Genomic DNA, 19,064 nt, shown 5'->3' with positions numbered 1-19,064 from the left:
AAAAAGCAACTCACTTGGAAGAGAAAATATTTTTTTATATTTTTATTTGTGGTTGTATACGCAACTGAAGTTTTAGTTTTTAATGTTGGTATTAGTGACTGATGGGTTACTAAAACCATTTCGGTTGTTTTGTTGGTAGCAGTTATTATTTCTTTCCGGTCAAAGTTTTTGAGCCGTCAACATGGGTGAGTGTCGTTCTGTAAGTTTTTTTCATTTTTAGTGAAGTATTTTAAAACTATTGGTTTTTGATAAACTTTTCAAAATCATTAAACGAAAATGAGTCTTACGTTTCACTAATTCGTTACTGTTTGTGATCGTTTTCGATAAATAAGTTTGTGTTTGTAGTAGCAACGCCTTATGAAAATTGTCAACCAATATTTTTTATCCTTCATCATCGGGTCTTCTATAACATAATTTTTCAAATTGATAGTAAATATACATTAAGTGAAGTTGCTAAATTTGTTTTATAGTAATATTGAGAGATATTTGACGATCAATTTATTTATCAAGGTAAGCCCCGTGGATTGAGAACCGCTAGGAAACATGTGAATCACCGTCGTGAACAAAGATGGGCTGATAAAGATTACAAAAAGGCACATTTAGGAACTAGATGGAAGGCTAATCCTTTTGGAGGTGCTTCTCATGCTAAAGGAATTGTATTGGAAAAAGTGTAAGTACCTTTTATATGTACTGTTATTATAGTCTTTCAATTAAAACGATTTTATATTTGGCTACTGAATTTTGATCTCATTTAGGCTGTAAATCTTAATTAACTCATTATTTTGATTAATACCTGTGTTTACTATAATAGCATGTTAAAAATCTAGGGTCAGTCACCTATATTTTTGAATAGCATTGTGAGACCATCGATACTAAATTTTAAGTATATGATGTTTATATTTAAAACAATGCAAGATTAAAGGCGCTCTGAACCATTGGGTAGATGTTTCAATCAACTATACACTCTGATATGTGCGCTACATAATCCATTTTCAGGAAAAGAATCAAAATTCGACAGGCAGAATTTCCTCGTGAATGGTCTTTTATGCATTCCAATCACAGGAAAATTCTGTGCGTTGCGTTTCATACAATCATCAACTTGGTAAGATCCATTGTAAATCATTTAGATTTTGTCAAATTGTATATATTAATAATTTTAATTTGTTTTGTAGGGGAGTTGAAGCAAAACAACCTAACTCTGCTATTCGCAAGTGCGTTAGGGTACAGTTAATTAAAAATGGTAAAAAAATCACAGCCTTCGTACCTAGAGATGGTTGCTTAAACCATATAGAAGAAAACGATGAAGTTCTAGTTGCAGGTTTTGGACGTAAAGGTCATGCTGTAGGAGATATTCCCGGAGTTAGATTTAAGGTAAATATTTTGTATTTATACAAAATCTATTCAGTTAGTGCATCATTCAATGGCTATTTTGCATTTAAATGTTTGTTTCACATAATTTTCAATCTCCATAAAATGATAGAACACTAAACTTTTGTTTAAAACACTTCCACAAAATTAATTTTAATTTATCACTATTTCGGTGGCAGAGTGTCTTTCTCAAGTGATGTATTTTTATCATGCATCTAAACTTCATAGTGAATAAACTGAGGAGGAAGAGCTGTCTCTAAAGTGTTATTCAGAATCTGTATTTTTTAATTTTTCTTACTTTCCATAGATTCTAGTAAACATCTATTCCATAGATTCCATCTAATACATATTCAGAATCTGTATTTTTTAATTTTTCTTACTTTCCAAAGATTCTAGTAAAGATAGGGTACCATCTTAGTTTAGAATATTGAGAATTTGAAATTGGTAATTCAAAGAAAGATTATATTCTAGAATCTAGATGAGTTGTGCACATAGAACCAGTTTTTCTGTTATTTAACGCCTTTATGTAAGGAACACTTACAATAGTGGTGTGTATTGTCCTTTTCATGATCAATTTTCAGTGCGTAACAAATGATAGGAAAAAGGGTAAGTCCGTGATAATACCAATGAACTGTCAACACTGATGGAATGGCCCCGTCCCATTCCAACAGTGAAGCGAGATAGGCGCCAACATACAAGAGAGAGGTTCTAGCACTTCTAGAGAGACAGAGATTTTGTCAGGTAAAATTTGCTACAACTACAACGTACCTGATTAGCACTGTCCGATTATCTTCCCTCCTTTACCTGATTATCTTCTATCTCATCCTGACGCCATTAACTTCGTTTTATGGCGATTCCATCAGTGTTGACAGTTCGTTGGATAATACACATTTGAGGAGCTTAGTATTAAAGACGGACAACTCCATGTTTATCAAAATTGAGTTAAAGGTACAGTCTTATAGGATTTTTTCCGGGGAATTCAAATCTGAATTGCTTTAGTTTCAAAAGCGGCTAGAAAATGCAAAAAATTGCATTTTAAAACGAGCATCAGTTTCAGAAACGGACAGCTCCAACTTGATTTTGTAGCAGAATTGGACTACTCCGTTACAGCCAATCGAATGGTAGTATTTACGTCACGTTGTCATGTGCACTAGAATAAACCTACTGAGAGTGGCCATTGCGTTTTAAGTTTGCAACAGTTTACGACGTTATTTTAACAGTTTTTCTGTGTCTTTTTTAAATATTTTCGCGTTATTTTTCCAAAAAATGCAAGTTAACGTAGTTGAAGCACTTAAAAATTAAGCCAGGAAGAAATTATTTGACAAAAATAGTCAACATTGGGTTCAAAAACGGACAGCTCCAGAGCTTGGTGACAAAATCGGCCAACTCCATTTTCTTTATTGATTTTAGGGAATAAACCATAAATATATTTACATTTTCGTTATTCAGAAGTGTTCAGAGACCCTAGAGGTATATTCATAAAAAAAATCACAATTGTATGTCGAGAATATAAGGCGCTACAGTTTTTCAGCTTTCCTGAAAAAGGTACAAAATGGAGTAGTCCGTCTTTGATACTCAGCTCCTCATTTATGACATTTATTCTAACATGACATTTTAGTTAAATCTGACAGTTGTCACATTTTATTTTCAATTTGGAATAAAAACAAATCAAATGTGGTTCTTGCATTTATAAAATGGTATTTTCTTTGATTTGTATAGTTTTATAAATTATACAGATTGTATAATTGTAATATTATCTAACTAAAAAAAATTATTTTTTTATTATGGCGCCATCTATCGACAACTAGAATAACTAGAATAAAATAACTAGAAATGTTATAAAAATGTCACTGACGAAATGTAATCAATGACGTGCCTTTTTTCTGTCACATACAATTTAATGCGTTAGAAAGAAATCGAAAAACTGTGACGCACTGAAAGATGATCATGAGACATACTGTACAAACTTATATATTTATGGTGACTCTCAGAAGCTTAAATCTCTCAAACTGGTGGAACCTTAAATAAACGAGGGCTTTTAATAATAAACAGATTCTGTGTATACAGGGTGAGGCAAATAAAGGGCCTATTAGAAATATCTCGAGAACTACAGGCAACAGAATCATGAAAATTTGAATTAAGGGGTTTTAAAAAGTCATCTGTTTAATGAAAATATTTTCATCTATTTGCTACTTCCGGTTATTGGGACCGTGCAAGTTCGGCAAAGCGACCCCTATTTCTACGCTCTATACTAAAATTCGCACTTTTAATTATATTGGCCAATTATATTAGTCCTGGTTACTGGATAATTGTCAAGACCATAGTCCAAAAAAATAATAAGAAGAAAAAATAAGATTCAGGTTATGTTATGAAAACGTCAACAATTGTATGTAGTAAATAAAATTAGTTATTAAAATGCAGTACTGCAAGCAAAATAAAATTAATTAAATTTACCTTTATATAATAATTGCATATCATATCAATATTGTGGAGCAATATACAGGGTGTCCCGAAAAGAATGGTCATAAATTATACCACACATTCTGGGGTTAAAAATAGTTCGGTTGAACTTAACTTACCTTAATACAAATGTGCTCATAAAAAAAGTTACAGCCCTTTGAAGTTACAAAATGAAAATCGATTTTTTTCAATATGTCGAAAACTCTCAAAGATTTTTTATTGAAAACGGGCATGTATCATTCTTATGACAGGCCCACCTTAAAACCAAATTATAGTGAAATTTGTCCACCCTATAAAAAATTTATGGGAATTTTGTTCCCTTGAACCCCCCCAAACTTTTGTGTACGTTCCAATTAATTCATTATTGTGGTACTATTAGTTGAACACAACGTTTTTAAAACTTTTTTGCCTTTTAGTATTTTTTCAATAAGCCAGTTTTTATCGAGATGCGGCTACTTTTTTACTATATTTACATAAAAAAATTATGGGGGTTTTGTTCCTTTAAACCCCCCAAATGTTTGTGTACGTTCCAATTAAACTATTATTGTGGTACCATTAATTAAACACAGTGTTTTTAAAACTTTTTTGTCTCTTAGTCTTTTTTTGATAAGTCAACTTTTATCAAGATGTGGCTTCTTTTTCAAAATATACCAAAAAATTTAAGTTATAAATAAATTTTCAGATTATTAACAGGTGCCTATAATCATACTTAACCATATACAAATAGGTGGTGGATTCGACAAATATTCAAAATATCTCGATAAACACTTGCTTATCAAAGAAGTACTAAGAGGCAAAAAAGTTTTAAAAATATTGTGTTTAACTAATGGTGCCACAATAATAATTTAAATGGAACGTACATAAAAGTTTGGGGGGGTTTAAGGGAACAAAACCCCCATAAAATTTTTATGGGGTACACAAATTTTACTATAATTTTTTTTTAAGATGTTGCTACGGTAAGGATTCCTCATGTCCATTTTCAATAAAAAACCTCTAGGAGTTTTCGATACATTAAAAAAAATCGATTTTCATTTTGTAACTTCAAAGGGCTGTAACTTTTTTTGTGTGCACTATTGTATATAGGTAAGTGAGGTTCAATCAACCTATTTTTGACCCCAGAATCTGTGGTATAATTTATGACCAATCTTTTCGGGACACCCTGTATAATTTTTCTGCTTCATTGACAGAAGGTATGAAATATACGTCAATTTGACAATTTCAATTGACAATATGAATTATTTAAGATCGTTGCAATATTTCTCCGCGACTCGCGCAGGGTCGTTTCTCGTTTCCCTTTCCAAGTACTTGCACACCGCGAATACCGGAAGTTGCTTATAACTTCGTTTTTTTTTTTAATAGGACACCCTGTATATTTTTACATTCTTGGATTCAAGATAATTATGTTTTTTTTTTTTTTTAATAATTTCATAGCAACATTCACACCCTGTAGAATTGTAGTAGTTTGACATCTAAAACTTTACATTCAAATAATTTTTAATATAGTGTACTATTGTTAAGAATAATTAGTATTCGCGGTATGCAAGTACTTGGAAGGGAAACGAGAAACGAATGTGCGCGAGTCGCGGAGAAATATTGCAACTATCTTAAATAATTCATATTGTCAATTGAAATTGTCAAATTGACATATATTTCATACCTTCTGTCATTGAAGCAGAAAAATTATATATTGCTCCACAATATTGATATGATATGCAATTATTATATAAAGGTAAATTTAATTAATTGTATTTTGCTTGCATTACTGCATTTTAATAACTAATTTTATTTACTACATACAATTGTTTATGTTTGCATAACATAACCTGCATCTTATTTTTTTGGACTATGGCCTTAACAATTATCCAGCAACCAGGATAATATAATTGGCCAATATAATTAAAAGTGCGAATAAAAGTACAGAGCGTAGAAATAGAGGTTGCTTTGGTGAACTTGCATGGTCCCAATAGCTAAATTTTTAATTTTAGTATACAGGGTTGGTCGAAACTCGGAATGAGTATTTTCAGAGTTTTCTTAAATGGAACACCATGTATTTTAGTATTGTAATGAAGTGATATTTTATAGTCCTTTTTTATTTCAAGCATTTACTATACCTGACTGCTTTAATTTGTGCTTTACATAGGTATTTTGATAGCTAAACCATTATTGGTAATTTTAAGGATCAGTCTGGATTAATATGTATTTATTCCTGAAAAATTATTTGTGATTGAATATTTTCACGGCCAACCTACTAAAATTTTACGTATGTTTTGTTGAAATTAATGTTTAGTTTGAATCACCAATAACTCACAAATTAAAGCAGTTAGGTGTAGGGAATACTTATAAAATAAAAAAGTACCATGAAATATTATTTCATTACAATACTAAAATACAGGGTGTTCCATTTAAGAAAACTCAGAAAATATTCATTCCGAGTTTCGACCAACCCTGTATACTAAAATTTCAAAATTAGCTATACTAATGATTCTTAACAATAATAGACTATATTAAAAATCACTTAAACGTAAGCAGAGTTTTTAATGTCAAACTATTACAATTCTACAGGGTGTGAATATTGCTACGAAATTAAGAAAAAAACGTAAATATCTCTTAAAATACCCTGTATAATATTACAAAACCTCATATTTTAAGAAAGAAGATCTTGAGGAGAATCCAAAAATGTAAAAATATACAGGGTGTCATTTAATAGATCATCCTTCAAAACCCCTTTATTCCAGTTTTCATGATTCTGTTGCCTTTAGTTCTCCAGATATTTCTAATAGGCCAGTTATCTGCCTCACCCTATTCGTGGTCTGCAAGTACTTGAAAGGGATACGCCAAACAATCGTGTGAAAATAGCGGAGAAATATTGCAACTTTCTCAAATAATTCATATTGTCAATTGAGATTGTCAAATTGACGTACATTTCATAACTATTGTCATTTAAGAAGAAAAATTATATTTTGCTCCACAATATTGATATGATTGCAATTATTATATAAAGGTAAATTTAATTAATTGTATTTGGCTTGCAGTACTGCATTTTAATAACTAATTTTATTTACTACATACAATTGTTTATGTTGTAATAACTAACCTAAATCTTATTTTATCCTCTTATTATTTTTTTTTTTTTTGGACTATGGCCTTGACAATTATCCAGTAACCAGGACCATATGATTGGCCAATATAATTAAAAGTGCTAAAAATGTTGCCGAGCTATGAAAGCAGGTGTCGCTTTTCCGAACTTGCACGGTCCCAATATACTTCACACCTCCTAGGTCATACTCGTTCTTTTAGTGTCCAATTTCAAATTCTTCATATTCATAAATAAATACCTAAGCTATCTTTATTAGAATCTATGGAAATAAAAAAACATAAAATTCTGAATGGCCAACCTGAAACAAACAGCTGTCCCATCCTAGTCTTATTCCGTTAATGACATAATGTGTATGTGTATTTGTGGAGCGTGCCCGAAAGTATCCTGAACTTAACCAGAGGGAGAGCCTGCACATTAGCTGTTCAGAGGGAAAAATTTGACCTTAAACTCTTTTAATTGATTTTAAACATACTTTCCTACTAGCTAGTCATCTGAAATTTTCAGAATAGCTCAGAACTTGATGACACTGCAATATTCAACAGCTTTTATATGGATGCATGGAGTTTTATTTTGAATTTAAGCCATTTTAAATGCCAATAATGCAATGACATTTAGATCTCGTTGTAAAGTATGTTAGTCAATAGCGGATATTGGGACCGTGCAAGTTCGGCAAAGCGACATCTATTTCTACGCTGTGCAATATTATTCGCACTTTTAATTATATTGGCCAATTATATTAGTCCTGGTTACTGGATAATTGTCAAGGCCATAGTCCAAAAAAATAATAAGAAAAAATAAGATTGAGGTTATGTATTAAAACATAAACAATTGTATGTAGTAAATAAAATTAGTTATTAAAATGCAGTACTGCAAGCAAAATACAATTAATTAAATTTACCTTTATATAATAATTGCATATCATATTAATATTGTGGAGCAACATATAATTTTTATTCTTCAATGACAGTAGATATGAAATGTACGTCAATTTGACAATATAAATTATTTAAGAAAGTTGCAATATTTCTCCGTTATTCGCGCACGTTCGTTTCTCAATTCCCTTCTAAGTCCTTGCACACCGAGAATAGCTCAATGGTAGAGGTTTTTTTTTAGTTTAGTTTAATTAGCGTATTGAAAGTACTTTTCCCAAATGCTAAATTCACAGTACAGGTTGGAATGTAAGTAAACACATTCACTCATTGGTGACAACCACCCTAACCAAATGTTGCTGATGAAATGCGCAGCAAGAGTTAAAAAAAAGTCGCAAAAGCCAAGCATTAATTTTCAGCTTTTAAACTAATCTTTACATAAAATAAAGAAATTACATTTTTCAATCAATTATAGATCAGTTAATAGAATATAGAAAACAAATACAGTAAAACCTCTGTTAACCAAAACAGCTGACAGTTTCAATAATTTCGTAGATAAAAAGTATATTTTTATCGTAAAATGGAAACAATTTTATGCTAATTTGTCAATATCATCAACATTGCTTTCATACAACTAAAGAACGAAATATACAACATATTATGAAATCACCTAACAGTATTTTTTAATACGAATGACCAAAAATACTATATAATTTGATACAAGAAGAATACAAAAAACTGATATTTTTAATAGAAATTCCTTGTTATCCGAAACTGCGTATCCCCCTCCCTAAATATTTCTGTTAACGGAGGTTTTACTGTATATAGAAATATAATATACACACACCCAAACTTATATGGAATCACCTGATATTTCTTATTATTTCGGGCGATTTTTAAAAAACGAACACACGAAGTCAAACAATATTTATTTTAAAGCAATTTAATAACAAATACATAACAATTAAATAAAACAATAACGTATTTAACAAACAAATTGAAAGTAGTTGTTTTAAAATCAATAGCATACAAAATTTCAATGTAAAATGAATAATGTTTAACTTGTTTTTATTTATTTTTTTGTATTTTGTGGTAGTCAGTGTTATCACCTCTAGTCCTTATGCAAGCTTCAGTTTGCGTGGACACGTTCCTAATCAAATTATCAACATTTTATTGTGGTAGGTTGCTCCATCCTTTAAAAGCAGCTTGTACTAGCTGTGGGGTGTTTTGTCGATTATCCCGGTGAGCTCTAATTTTTCTTTTAAGCATATCCCACAAATACTCTATAGGATTAAGCATGGGTGAGCAAGCAGGCCACTCCAAACAAGGGATACCTTTTGCTTCAATGATGTCTCTAGTCACTCTTAATGGTATGTAGAGGTCCATTATCATGAAATAAAATAAAATTTTCTCCTGTTGCGCCTCTCCAGAGCCTGACTACAGGTTATCAACATACCTGTGAGCAGTTGAAAGTTGATTGGATGAAAATGAAAGGAGTTTTTTTACGGATCACAATTCCTCTCCAGAACATTACACTTTCCCTTGTACATTTGTGAACAGATCTGACAGTTTTCGTTCTTGCTTGTCTTCCTCGACCTCCAAGTACACGATTTCGTGGGTCGTCTGATTTTCCATCTGATTACATTAAATTCTGACTGTTTTTGAAAATAGCACATTTTGTCAATTCCCAATGTTCCAGTTTTGGTGGTGAAGAATCAATCTTGTGCTGCCTGGATAACTCGGGAACCCATAACTGTCACCTGCTGTATACTTCTTGGTACAAACTCTTCTTCTTATCCTTTCAACTGAAACAGTTACACATGTAGCTTGCAAAAGCTGCCTTTGGAGCTGCAGGTGGAAATGGTTGGGTGTCTTCCAGCTGATTGAGCCTGAGAGCCGTTATTACTTTTGGCAACTTTCCCTTGCTTTATTTTTGAGCTTTCCTAGTTCCTGTTACCTAGCATATGTTTTGGACAGAACGCCCTGTATTACGCCTAGCTCTGCAGCTATGTCCATCTGAGAACATTACTTTCTCCACAAGACCAATAATCTTTCCTCGTTGTTCTATAACCCCACATGAGGCATATTTTCGTTTTTGGGCACAAAAGTTAGTTTATTTATTTTCGTTCAACTTGCAACTCAAGCAAATAATCTATACCGTACCGGGCTGTACTATCCTATTGTCTTGTATTTTGTATATTTGTTTATTTTCAATAAAAACCTTTAATCTTCGCAACAACAAGTTTTTTCAAAAGAAATAAATATTACTTTGAAATACATGGTGATTCCATATAAGTTTGGGTGTGTGTATATACAATATAGAAATAAGTAATGAAAACAATAACTTAAAAACAAATTATTACACACCTTTCACTCAAATATTACCCCTGTAAATTGCTTTTAAAACAACTGATGGTGTTGTCAAACAGTTGTAAATTGTAAAGTGAGTTGGCTAGATTCAAGACTCTGGGTATGAATAAAATTATTATTTAAGAAATTATTTATCCTTTTTGTTTCCACTGGAACATAGGGCATCTACTGTCACTCTCCATTTTTGCTTATCTTGTGCTTTTTCTCTGACCAGGTTAGGCCATCATTTTCTGCTTCTTTAATAAATAATTGTTTTTTTTTTTTTTTTTTTTTTTTTTTTCGTGTTTTCTTGGAGGTTGGAATTGGAATTTTCCAATACTTGTTTTGTTATGTCTGTTTCCTCAAAGTATGGCCCAACCATTTTTCTTTCGTATATCTTTATGTATTGGTTCTTGCTTAGTTTTTTTTTTCATAAGTTGTTCGTGATCTGGATGGGCCAAAATATTCTTAGAATTGTTCTTGAGTATTTATTAACACAGTCCATGCGGATGAATAGTGTCTTTACATTACTATTGAAGATGTTTAGTTTGGTGTCGAGTTTTTTATCTCGTTAGATTTCCAAATTTTATTTAACAAATAAATGTAAAAAATAACAGTAGTGAATTCTGCTCTAGGCCACTATTGATCAGTAGTATAGTCGTGACTTGTTCTTCAGTCATCAGTGGTTGAACAGCAAGAGGTTGTAACCTACAAAACAACTTTTTGCAGTAACTAGAAAAAATACTCTGAAGTAAGTTTATGAGGAATTAACCTAATAATTGTTCTCATTCATTTGTAGATCAATAATTCATCTATAAATTAATGAAAAACAAGTTAATTCCTCATAAAATTACTTAAATAGAGGATTTACTTCCTGAAAAAAGTTGATTTGTGGGTTACAACCATTTACCATTCAACCTTAGATATTATTTCATGGTCTTTGGATAAGTTTTGTTAATCTGTTTTTTTTTTATTTTCAGGTTGTTAAGGTCGCTAATGTGTCCCTATTAGCTTTATACAAAGAAAAGAAGGAAAGGCCAAGATCATAATTAAAATGTTATTTTTTTTATTTATTTGCTTGGCACTTTTAATTTTTAAATAAAGTGTTAAGCATATAATTTTGTACAGTGTTTTATTTCAATAAACAATTTTATACCTGTGCTGGAAATTATTTATGAAAAAATGTATAAATTAATAAAACTTTTAAAATCAAAAATAACAATAAGTGTAAAGAATTAAAACAATTCATGTACAGCTATTAGGACTGGGTCCCGCATACCAAAAAAGTTAATAGCAAGCTAAAAATTTGTTAATAGCTTAACAGTGTCTAGTCAGACACACTTTGGATGTATGGGAACAGGGGAAGTTTTAATTGTGGAACAGATTAAAAATTTGGATCATACTAAGAAAATGGCCCATGTATTTTGTCTGACAGAACTTCAATTGATTTGCTACCCTTTTATTAAACTTAACCTTTTTTACAATTAAAACTTCCAGTGTTCCTGTACGTCAAAGTTTGTCCCACTCAACACCGTTAAGCTGTTAACAAATTTTCAGCTTGCTATTAATCAAATTTTTTTGCTACGCATGATCTATGCCTATATTGACAAAGAAACAACAGCCATTATTTATCACAAATATTAGAGAACAAAAATCACTTCTCTATTTGAAAAAAGTATTACTTATAAAATATTTACAGCAAATTCTATACATATACATTATCTATGAATTTGAAGAGGAGAGAAAAAAATCTTGTGTGATGTGAATCATAGTTGTGATCGTAGTTATCAGGGAGATCCAATCCAGCCTTAAAGGCAAAATAATACTCTTCTTTTCACTTCTAATTTGTGTACATGGCATGTATATGTAGATTCCAGGAAGCATATTCCAAAAGGGTTCTGACCAGTGAACAGTACCAATAGGCGGTTTGCTGAGAGATTTGCGAAATCTCTTTTAATACAAGAGATATGAAAGTTGAAGGATAGAGCATTGTCAAATAAGACTACAAGATCCTTAGTAGCTGACATTCAAGATGGTGTTAGAAATTGCATAGGAAAATGCCTTTTAGAGAAATATGTAGGAAGGCATTTGTTTGGATTTAAATCGTGCAATTTCTTTCATACAAGTCTGGACAAATCTGACTGCAGTCATAAGCGTAACCGGGGGGGGTTATAACCCCCCCCCCCCCATTGGGATGTACTTTGAGCTCTATATGCTTAACACCATACCTGCTAGAGACCTTCCAGTAGTTGTAATCCCCCCTCTTAGGGCCATCCTCCTGGTTACGCTGTTGATACAATCTATGAATGTATAAAGATGTTAAATAACAAGGGTCACAAATGATACCCTTGAGGCACACCAGAAGGCACTTTTATCTCCTTTGATTTAAAGCCTTTGGCCTTTACTATTTGAGATCTATCAGACAAATAGCCGCTGATCCAACTACCCAAACCTGCTAGCCTCGGCTAATCCAATTAAATTGTGTGATTTACACTGTCGAGTGCCTTAGAAAAGTCAGTATATATACAGTGTACCTCACCACCACCATCCTAGACATTTGACAGAAACTCACTAAACCAGTAATTTAAGCTCGGTAGACCTTCCATTTAGAAATCCATGCAGTATGTATGTACTATTGTTGATGTTAACACTGATGTGAGATATTTTATTATGATTTTTTCAAATAGTTTTGGAATTACATTTAAATTGCAAACTGGCCTATAATCAGCTCTATTCCCTGATTTGCATATGGGGTTCAAGAAGCTAGTCTTCCAAAACTGGCAAATAACCAGACTTTAAAGAAGAGTTTAATATTATGTAGAGAGGACGAGAAAGTACGAAACTACATGCTTTTAGAATAATGGGGGGTATTCCACGATATAAAGACACATAGGGGTATTCCATCTGGCCCTGGACTCATTAAGGATAAAGATTCATAACCGCCTGACAATCTTGTTCAGTAAACAATTTTAAAATAATCTGCAGTTAGATATGGAAGATCAAGCCCCAGTTGGCAACTCGCCTCATTGTAAAACATATTTTCGTTGTGAGTTGACAGGGCCAGAATTATTTTTTCACATTACTCTCATTGACAATAGAATTTTCCGAGCTGGACACATCTTGATAGAACCGTCTTGAAAAAGGAAAGTACCCTTGAGACACTCTTTTGTGGTACTACAATGTGTATAACTGAGTAAAGAACATTGTAAAAAATATTAAGTATATCATTGATAGAATGATAGATATTTATTCATTTAAATAGGTTACCCTAATATACAATAAATGTAGAGAATAGATATTACAAATCATTTACAAAAATCAAATATAACTAAGCAACATCAAATGAAATTAAACAAACTTTAAATAAATTTACAACATATAATACCATACAATACCCACCCATAAAATTAACATAATAAAGTATTACATCACTTGTTTCTAATATACAGCTTAAGTTTGGTTTTAAAAGATTTTAGTGACATTGTATTTTTTAATTCACCTGGTAGAGCGTTAAACTCATTAAAACCCCTGAATACTAATGAATTCATCGTCATTCTATAATTTGTTTTTGCTATGTAAATATTCCCCATATTCCTTGTAGAATAATCATGCACATTTTTATTGTACACTATAAACTGCTTAAAGTAATCTGGAGCTACATTATTAAGTATTTTATAAACCAAAATCATTGTATAATAATACAGTTTCTCTTCAATTGTGAACCAACTTAAAGCCTGTAGCATATATGATACAGGTGTAAGTCGATTTGTTTTCAATATAATTCTCGTGCCACGATTTTGTAGTTTTTGTAGTTGATTGAGTTTATTTAAATTAAACATATACAATATAGTTGCGCAGTACTCAAAATGTGGCTGAATAATTGAATTAAAAACTGTAATTTTAGCTTGAGTCGATATATTTTGTGATATTCGGCTAAAAAAATATAGTTTTTTCGTTATTTTACGGACAATATAATCAAAATGATGATCAAAATTCAAACAACTGTCAATTTGAAACCCCAAATATTTAACACATCTTACAATATCAATCTTTTCATTTTTTACTTGTAGCAGAATGTTATCCGTATTTAATTGGCTATATTTGTATTTTGTTGTAAAGATCATTGCTTTAGTTTTGGAAATATTTAATTTTAATTTATTTGATGCCAAGTATTTAGCCATTTTTTCTAATGTATTATTCATTTTTTGAATCGCTACTTCAAGTTTAGTATCACTACAAGCTACAAAAGTATCATCCGCAAAAAGATTAATAAATTCACTTTCTACATATAGGTCTATGTCATTTAGATACAATATAAATAAGAGAGGCCCCAATACGCTGCCTTGTGGTACCCCAACATTGATATAATGTTCAGAGGATAATGCCCCATCAAAACGTACTATCTGCTTCCTATCACTAAGATAATCACTTAGCCATTTGTGTACTTTACCTACAAACCCATAATTTTGTAGTTTTGTTAGGAGTATTTGGCGATCAATGGTTTCAAAGGCTCTTTTAAAATCAAGAAAAACACCTACTATGTATCGGTTTTTATCAATATCGTTTTTAAGTTTACAGAGAGTCAATTGTAAAGCTGACTCACATGAATGTTTCTGTCGAAAACCGGACTGATTATTTATTAAAATTGAATTTTTTTCTACGTGTTCTAGTAGTTGGTCATAAACTGCTATCTCTAATATTTTTTCAATTGGGGGTAATGTGTTAATGGGCCTAAATTCACTAGCTTTATTTGTATTCAAAATCTTCTGAATAGGAACAATTGTACTCACTTTCAAAAGTGTAGGAATTCTACCTGTCATTAGAGAAGTGTTTATAAAATTCAGTATAACGTGACCAATCGATTCAAAAATTTCCCTCACCATCCTTGAATTTAATATTTCATGTATGGAGAACTTGTTGTCCATACTATAAACTATTTTACGTAAGTCTAACATTGATAGTGGTTTAAATTCACTCAAATTTAAATATAAATTATTATTGGTATTGGTCCAGAAATTTATTGAATCAATATTTTCGACAATATTTGTTATACTCCTGACAAAATATTTGTTAAAATTTTCTGCAATCTCCAAACGTTCTCTTAATACATTATGCTCCGCATCTATATCAAAACATATACAGCTAGGAATATCAAAGTTTTTAACATTAATTAAATTTTTTAATGTTTTCCACATTTTGTTTGGATCATTTTTAAACCTATCAATTTTCTCCAGATAATACTTATCTTTTTTAGCTTTTAATAAATTAACGACATGGTTTCTATGAGTTTTAAACAATGACCATTTATTTTGTTTCTCATTTTCCCGGCAATTTTTGAACTCCTTATATGTTTTATCACGAATTCTAATTTGATTAAACACCTCATTATCAAACCATGGTATATTTGATTTATATTTACACGATTGAATAGGCGCAGTATTATTAATTTCTTTTTCGCAATTAGTTATAATTTCATGAAAGATAGTGTCAATATTTGTTGTATTTAAGTTCCAATTAACCATCATTAAGTTAGTTTTAATAGTGTTTAAATTGTTTTCATTTATATTTCTATATTTTTTTATGATACTGTCAGTAGCTGTTGTATTAAATAAATTGAGAGAAATAATAGAATGGTCAGTTACTTTTGGACAATCATGCACATTTACTGAAATATTATTTTGGTTTGTTAAAACAAAGTCGACTAATGTTTTACTGGTTTCGGTAATGCGAGTTGGTTTTGTTACAAGCTGATTTAAGCCATATATTGAAACTAGATTTTTAAACTTTATAGTATAAAAACTATCACTAAGAAAATCAAGATTAAAATCACCTACTAATACACACTTATTATTCCTAGACAATACACTATCGCATATTTCTTCAAAATCTTCCAAAAATTTCGCATCTGAACTTGACGGCGAGTGGTAAAGACATCCAACAATCCAAGTGGTAGAAATTAAATTTATCCTTATAAATCTACACCAGTAATTACCATGTAAGACAAATGACTTAACATAAGAAAATTCATAATTATTCTGAATATATAACAATACACCACCAGTGTACCTACTATTTGAATCACATCTAATACATTTATAATTTTCTATCATGATCTCTTTATCATATATATCTTGCGTGGTTCTTGCTTCACTTAACAAAATTAATTTTGGGTTATAGTTTGCAATGCTTGTTCTTATTTGATCAATATTTTTTAAAACGCTTTGTGCATTTAAATATATAATATCGGTATTAAAAAGTAAATTAGGGTCTGCATTTAGTTTTTTTCATCAATTGAAGTTGAATTGCTAACAGTATTTGGTTTATTATTTATAAATTTAGGGACAATGGTAGGCCTATTGTTAATATATTTAATAGTTTTTGTTAAGTCACCTGCTCTAATCAATTCATCAAGTTGATTCTTTACAGTAAAATAATAATCTCTTTGTCTTTTGGTTTGATCAGCAAAAATCTTGATTCCAGGAATGTTTATTGATGCTTTATTTGTTTTAATAATGTCATTTGAATGTTTTAATAATATGTCCCAATTAACCTCTCCAAGATAGCTATTTCACAAATAGACCAGGGCGCATCTGTAAAAATAGTACATTTGGACGTTAAAAGGTGACTCAAATTCTTTTGCAGAAATTTCTTGAAAATAACAAATAATAATATTTGAGTTATCCTCCCTCTCAAAAAGGTCCGGAACATTGTTTAAATAATCAAAATGTCAAAAAATGAAGGAAAAATTCGATTTTCTTCTTCGTTTTTCGATTATAACTTTAAAAGTATTCATTTCCGAGAAAAGTTGTACTGACATAGAAGTTGCGTAATTAAATTTCCTACAATATAGAATTGGTTATAAATTTAAAAAATAGTCACCCTTGTTGCAAAATAGCAATAATTGCGAAAAAAACATAAAAAAACAAGTACTCGCATTTTACGTTTTTCAACCATTTATGCTACACTTAGGACCTTCACATTTCACCCAGAAAAACTTTATGATACAGTAAAACAGTACTGTAAATTTCATTAAGATCGGTTCAATAGTTTTTGCAAAATAAATTTGGCAATCCACCTTTCGCAAAAAAATTCATTTTTTCAAAATGTTACAGGACTTGAAATAAAGCAGATAGCAAGTTGAAATTTTTTGCGTATACGCTCTGAGCTTCGCTGGTGTCGCTCCTAGCGGATTACTAATTCAACTTTCACCGGTAATTTTTAAATGTATTATTTAATTGTTATCGCTTAATATTTACAACGCAAAAAAGTAATTAAATTGTAATCGATTTTTTTAAGATTTTGCTAATCATTTTGACGTTCTATTGATGAAATATGAATTTCTAACTTCGGATACTTTCACACAATTATCGTGTAGATGGCGCTAAGATAAGTAGATTAATTTATAATTACATATTAAGGAACATTAAAAAAACTTAAATTCAGTATTTAAAACAGTATTTATATTTAAGGTAAAAATATATACCACAGCTTTGACCAACTAATATTTTTTATAATTAATGTTTTTAATTTTAAATTAATCACTTTGACATTTATGTCAAATTTCCGGTAAACGTTTACAGACTTGTCACTACTGGCGCTCGCGAATTTGTAAATATCCCCTCTACGTACGAGCTCACAGCGTATAGAAGTGTACTGTACCTTTCATTTGCAATTTGCAAAATTAAAATCGATTAAGAGTATCGGTACGTTTTTTCGGCTGCAATGCTATTCAAATGGGGATTCATTTTTTTCGAATCCTGAGAAAACTAATAATTATTTTTTTAAAATTTAAACGCAGAATGAAAGATTGCGTTATTAGCGAGGGCCAAAAGTCCCTGAGAACTTCTATAATGTTTATTTTAATAAGTTACAGGGGTGAAAAGCTAAGAGAAAATTTAGTGTTATTTTTAATTTCAAATATCTCATTCAAAATAAACTTTTTATTTATTCTAAGGGACTTTCGGCCCTCGGTAATAATTTAGTCTTTCATTCTGCGTTTAGATTTTTCAAAAATATTTATTGGTTTTTTCTGGATTCGAAAAAAATGAACACAATGCTTGTGGTTATTTTCCAAATCTATCTTTGTCATACAACGCACTCAGTCCAATAGAATATTGTCAGTGACACTGACAATCAGTGACAATTTTAAATAATTATTTGACATGAATCGCGAATATTTTGAATTGTTGATTAAATAATATTGATTAGGGCCGGTATTTCAACAGCTACTTAAGCTTTTGCTTAGCTAAGCCTCTGTCAAAAGTTATGGATGGGCTTAAGCTGGGTGCCGTATTTCCATCATTTGCTTAACTAAACTCGTTCTCAACTGTCAAGTTAGCGAGATTTTTTTTGAGACATTCGGAATAGGAAACGTACAACACAAAAATTCCTACCTCACACTATTAACTGCTAAAATCAACTCAAATCAACTTAATCTTTCATTAAAAAAAGAAGAATTATTAGAAATAGTGGGAGTGTCTACTAATCTCATAAAATTTTGTGAAGTTTATTTCCACAAAATATTTTTATTTTGTACAATAAATAATTTTCTCATTTGCTATCAATACATTATAATGGTTTAAATAAATAAATATTGATTGGCGTAAGGTTTATGTTATTTTTATGTCTGTTTACTATTAATAATATTGGATATGAGCAGGTGCGTTGGTTTTGTAGTAATTTCCAGTCACGTCTGACAACTGAATTTTTCAAAAAAGAAATTACTAACGTCAGTGTCAAAAAAAATCTCGCGAGAGCGAATGTAGTATACCTCTGAATACGTCAAAATGCCAGATTTAACTGTTCTGAGGTAAAAACCACTACTGTTGACATTAAATTTTGTCTTGTCATCTGTGTCAGTCTTATTTTTATTTCACTTAATTTTGTGTATAGTATTTTTACTACAAAAGCGATATTACGTA

General features: G+C 30.7%; 1 protein-coding gene across 1 annotated transcript; it reads left to right on the top strand.

The window, feature by feature from the left end:
• Positions 1-26: 26 nt before the first annotated feature.
• On the top strand, positions 27-11,303 carry LOC114328878 (40S ribosomal protein S23). The gene is made up of 4 exons (XM_028277846.2): positions 27-185; positions 511-670; positions 1,173-1,371; positions 11,124-11,303. The coding sequence occupies exons 1-4, from the start codon at positions 182-184 to the stop codon at positions 11,190-11,192; spliced, it is 432 nt and encodes a 143-aa protein (XP_028133647.1). The 5' UTR covers positions 27-181; the 3' UTR covers positions 11,193-11,303.
• The last annotated feature ends 7,761 nt before the right edge of the window (positions 11,304-19,064 follow it).

The sequence above is a fragment of the Diabrotica virgifera genome, chromosome 7, assembly GCF_917563875.1.
Source record: "Diabrotica virgifera virgifera chromosome 7, PGI_DIABVI_V3a".
NCBI classification, from domain to species: Eukaryota; Metazoa; Arthropoda; class Insecta; order Coleoptera; family Chrysomelidae; genus Diabrotica; species Diabrotica virgifera.
The sequence above is the reverse complement of the archived record's forward strand: the minus strand, read 5'-3'. Positions and strand labels throughout refer to the sequence as shown.

Excerpts from the sequence above, each read along its gene's own strand:
- LOC114328878 (XM_028277846.2), top strand. Across the intron at positions 671-1,172 it reads GGAATTGTATTGGAAAAAGT|GGGAGTTGAAGCAAAACAAC; the intron begins GTAAGTACCTTT and ends TTTGTTTTGTAG. Across the intron at positions 1,372-11,123 it reads TTCCCGGAGTTAGATTTAAG|GTTGTTAAGGTCGCTAATGT; the intron begins GTAAATATTTTG and ends TTTTATTTTCAG.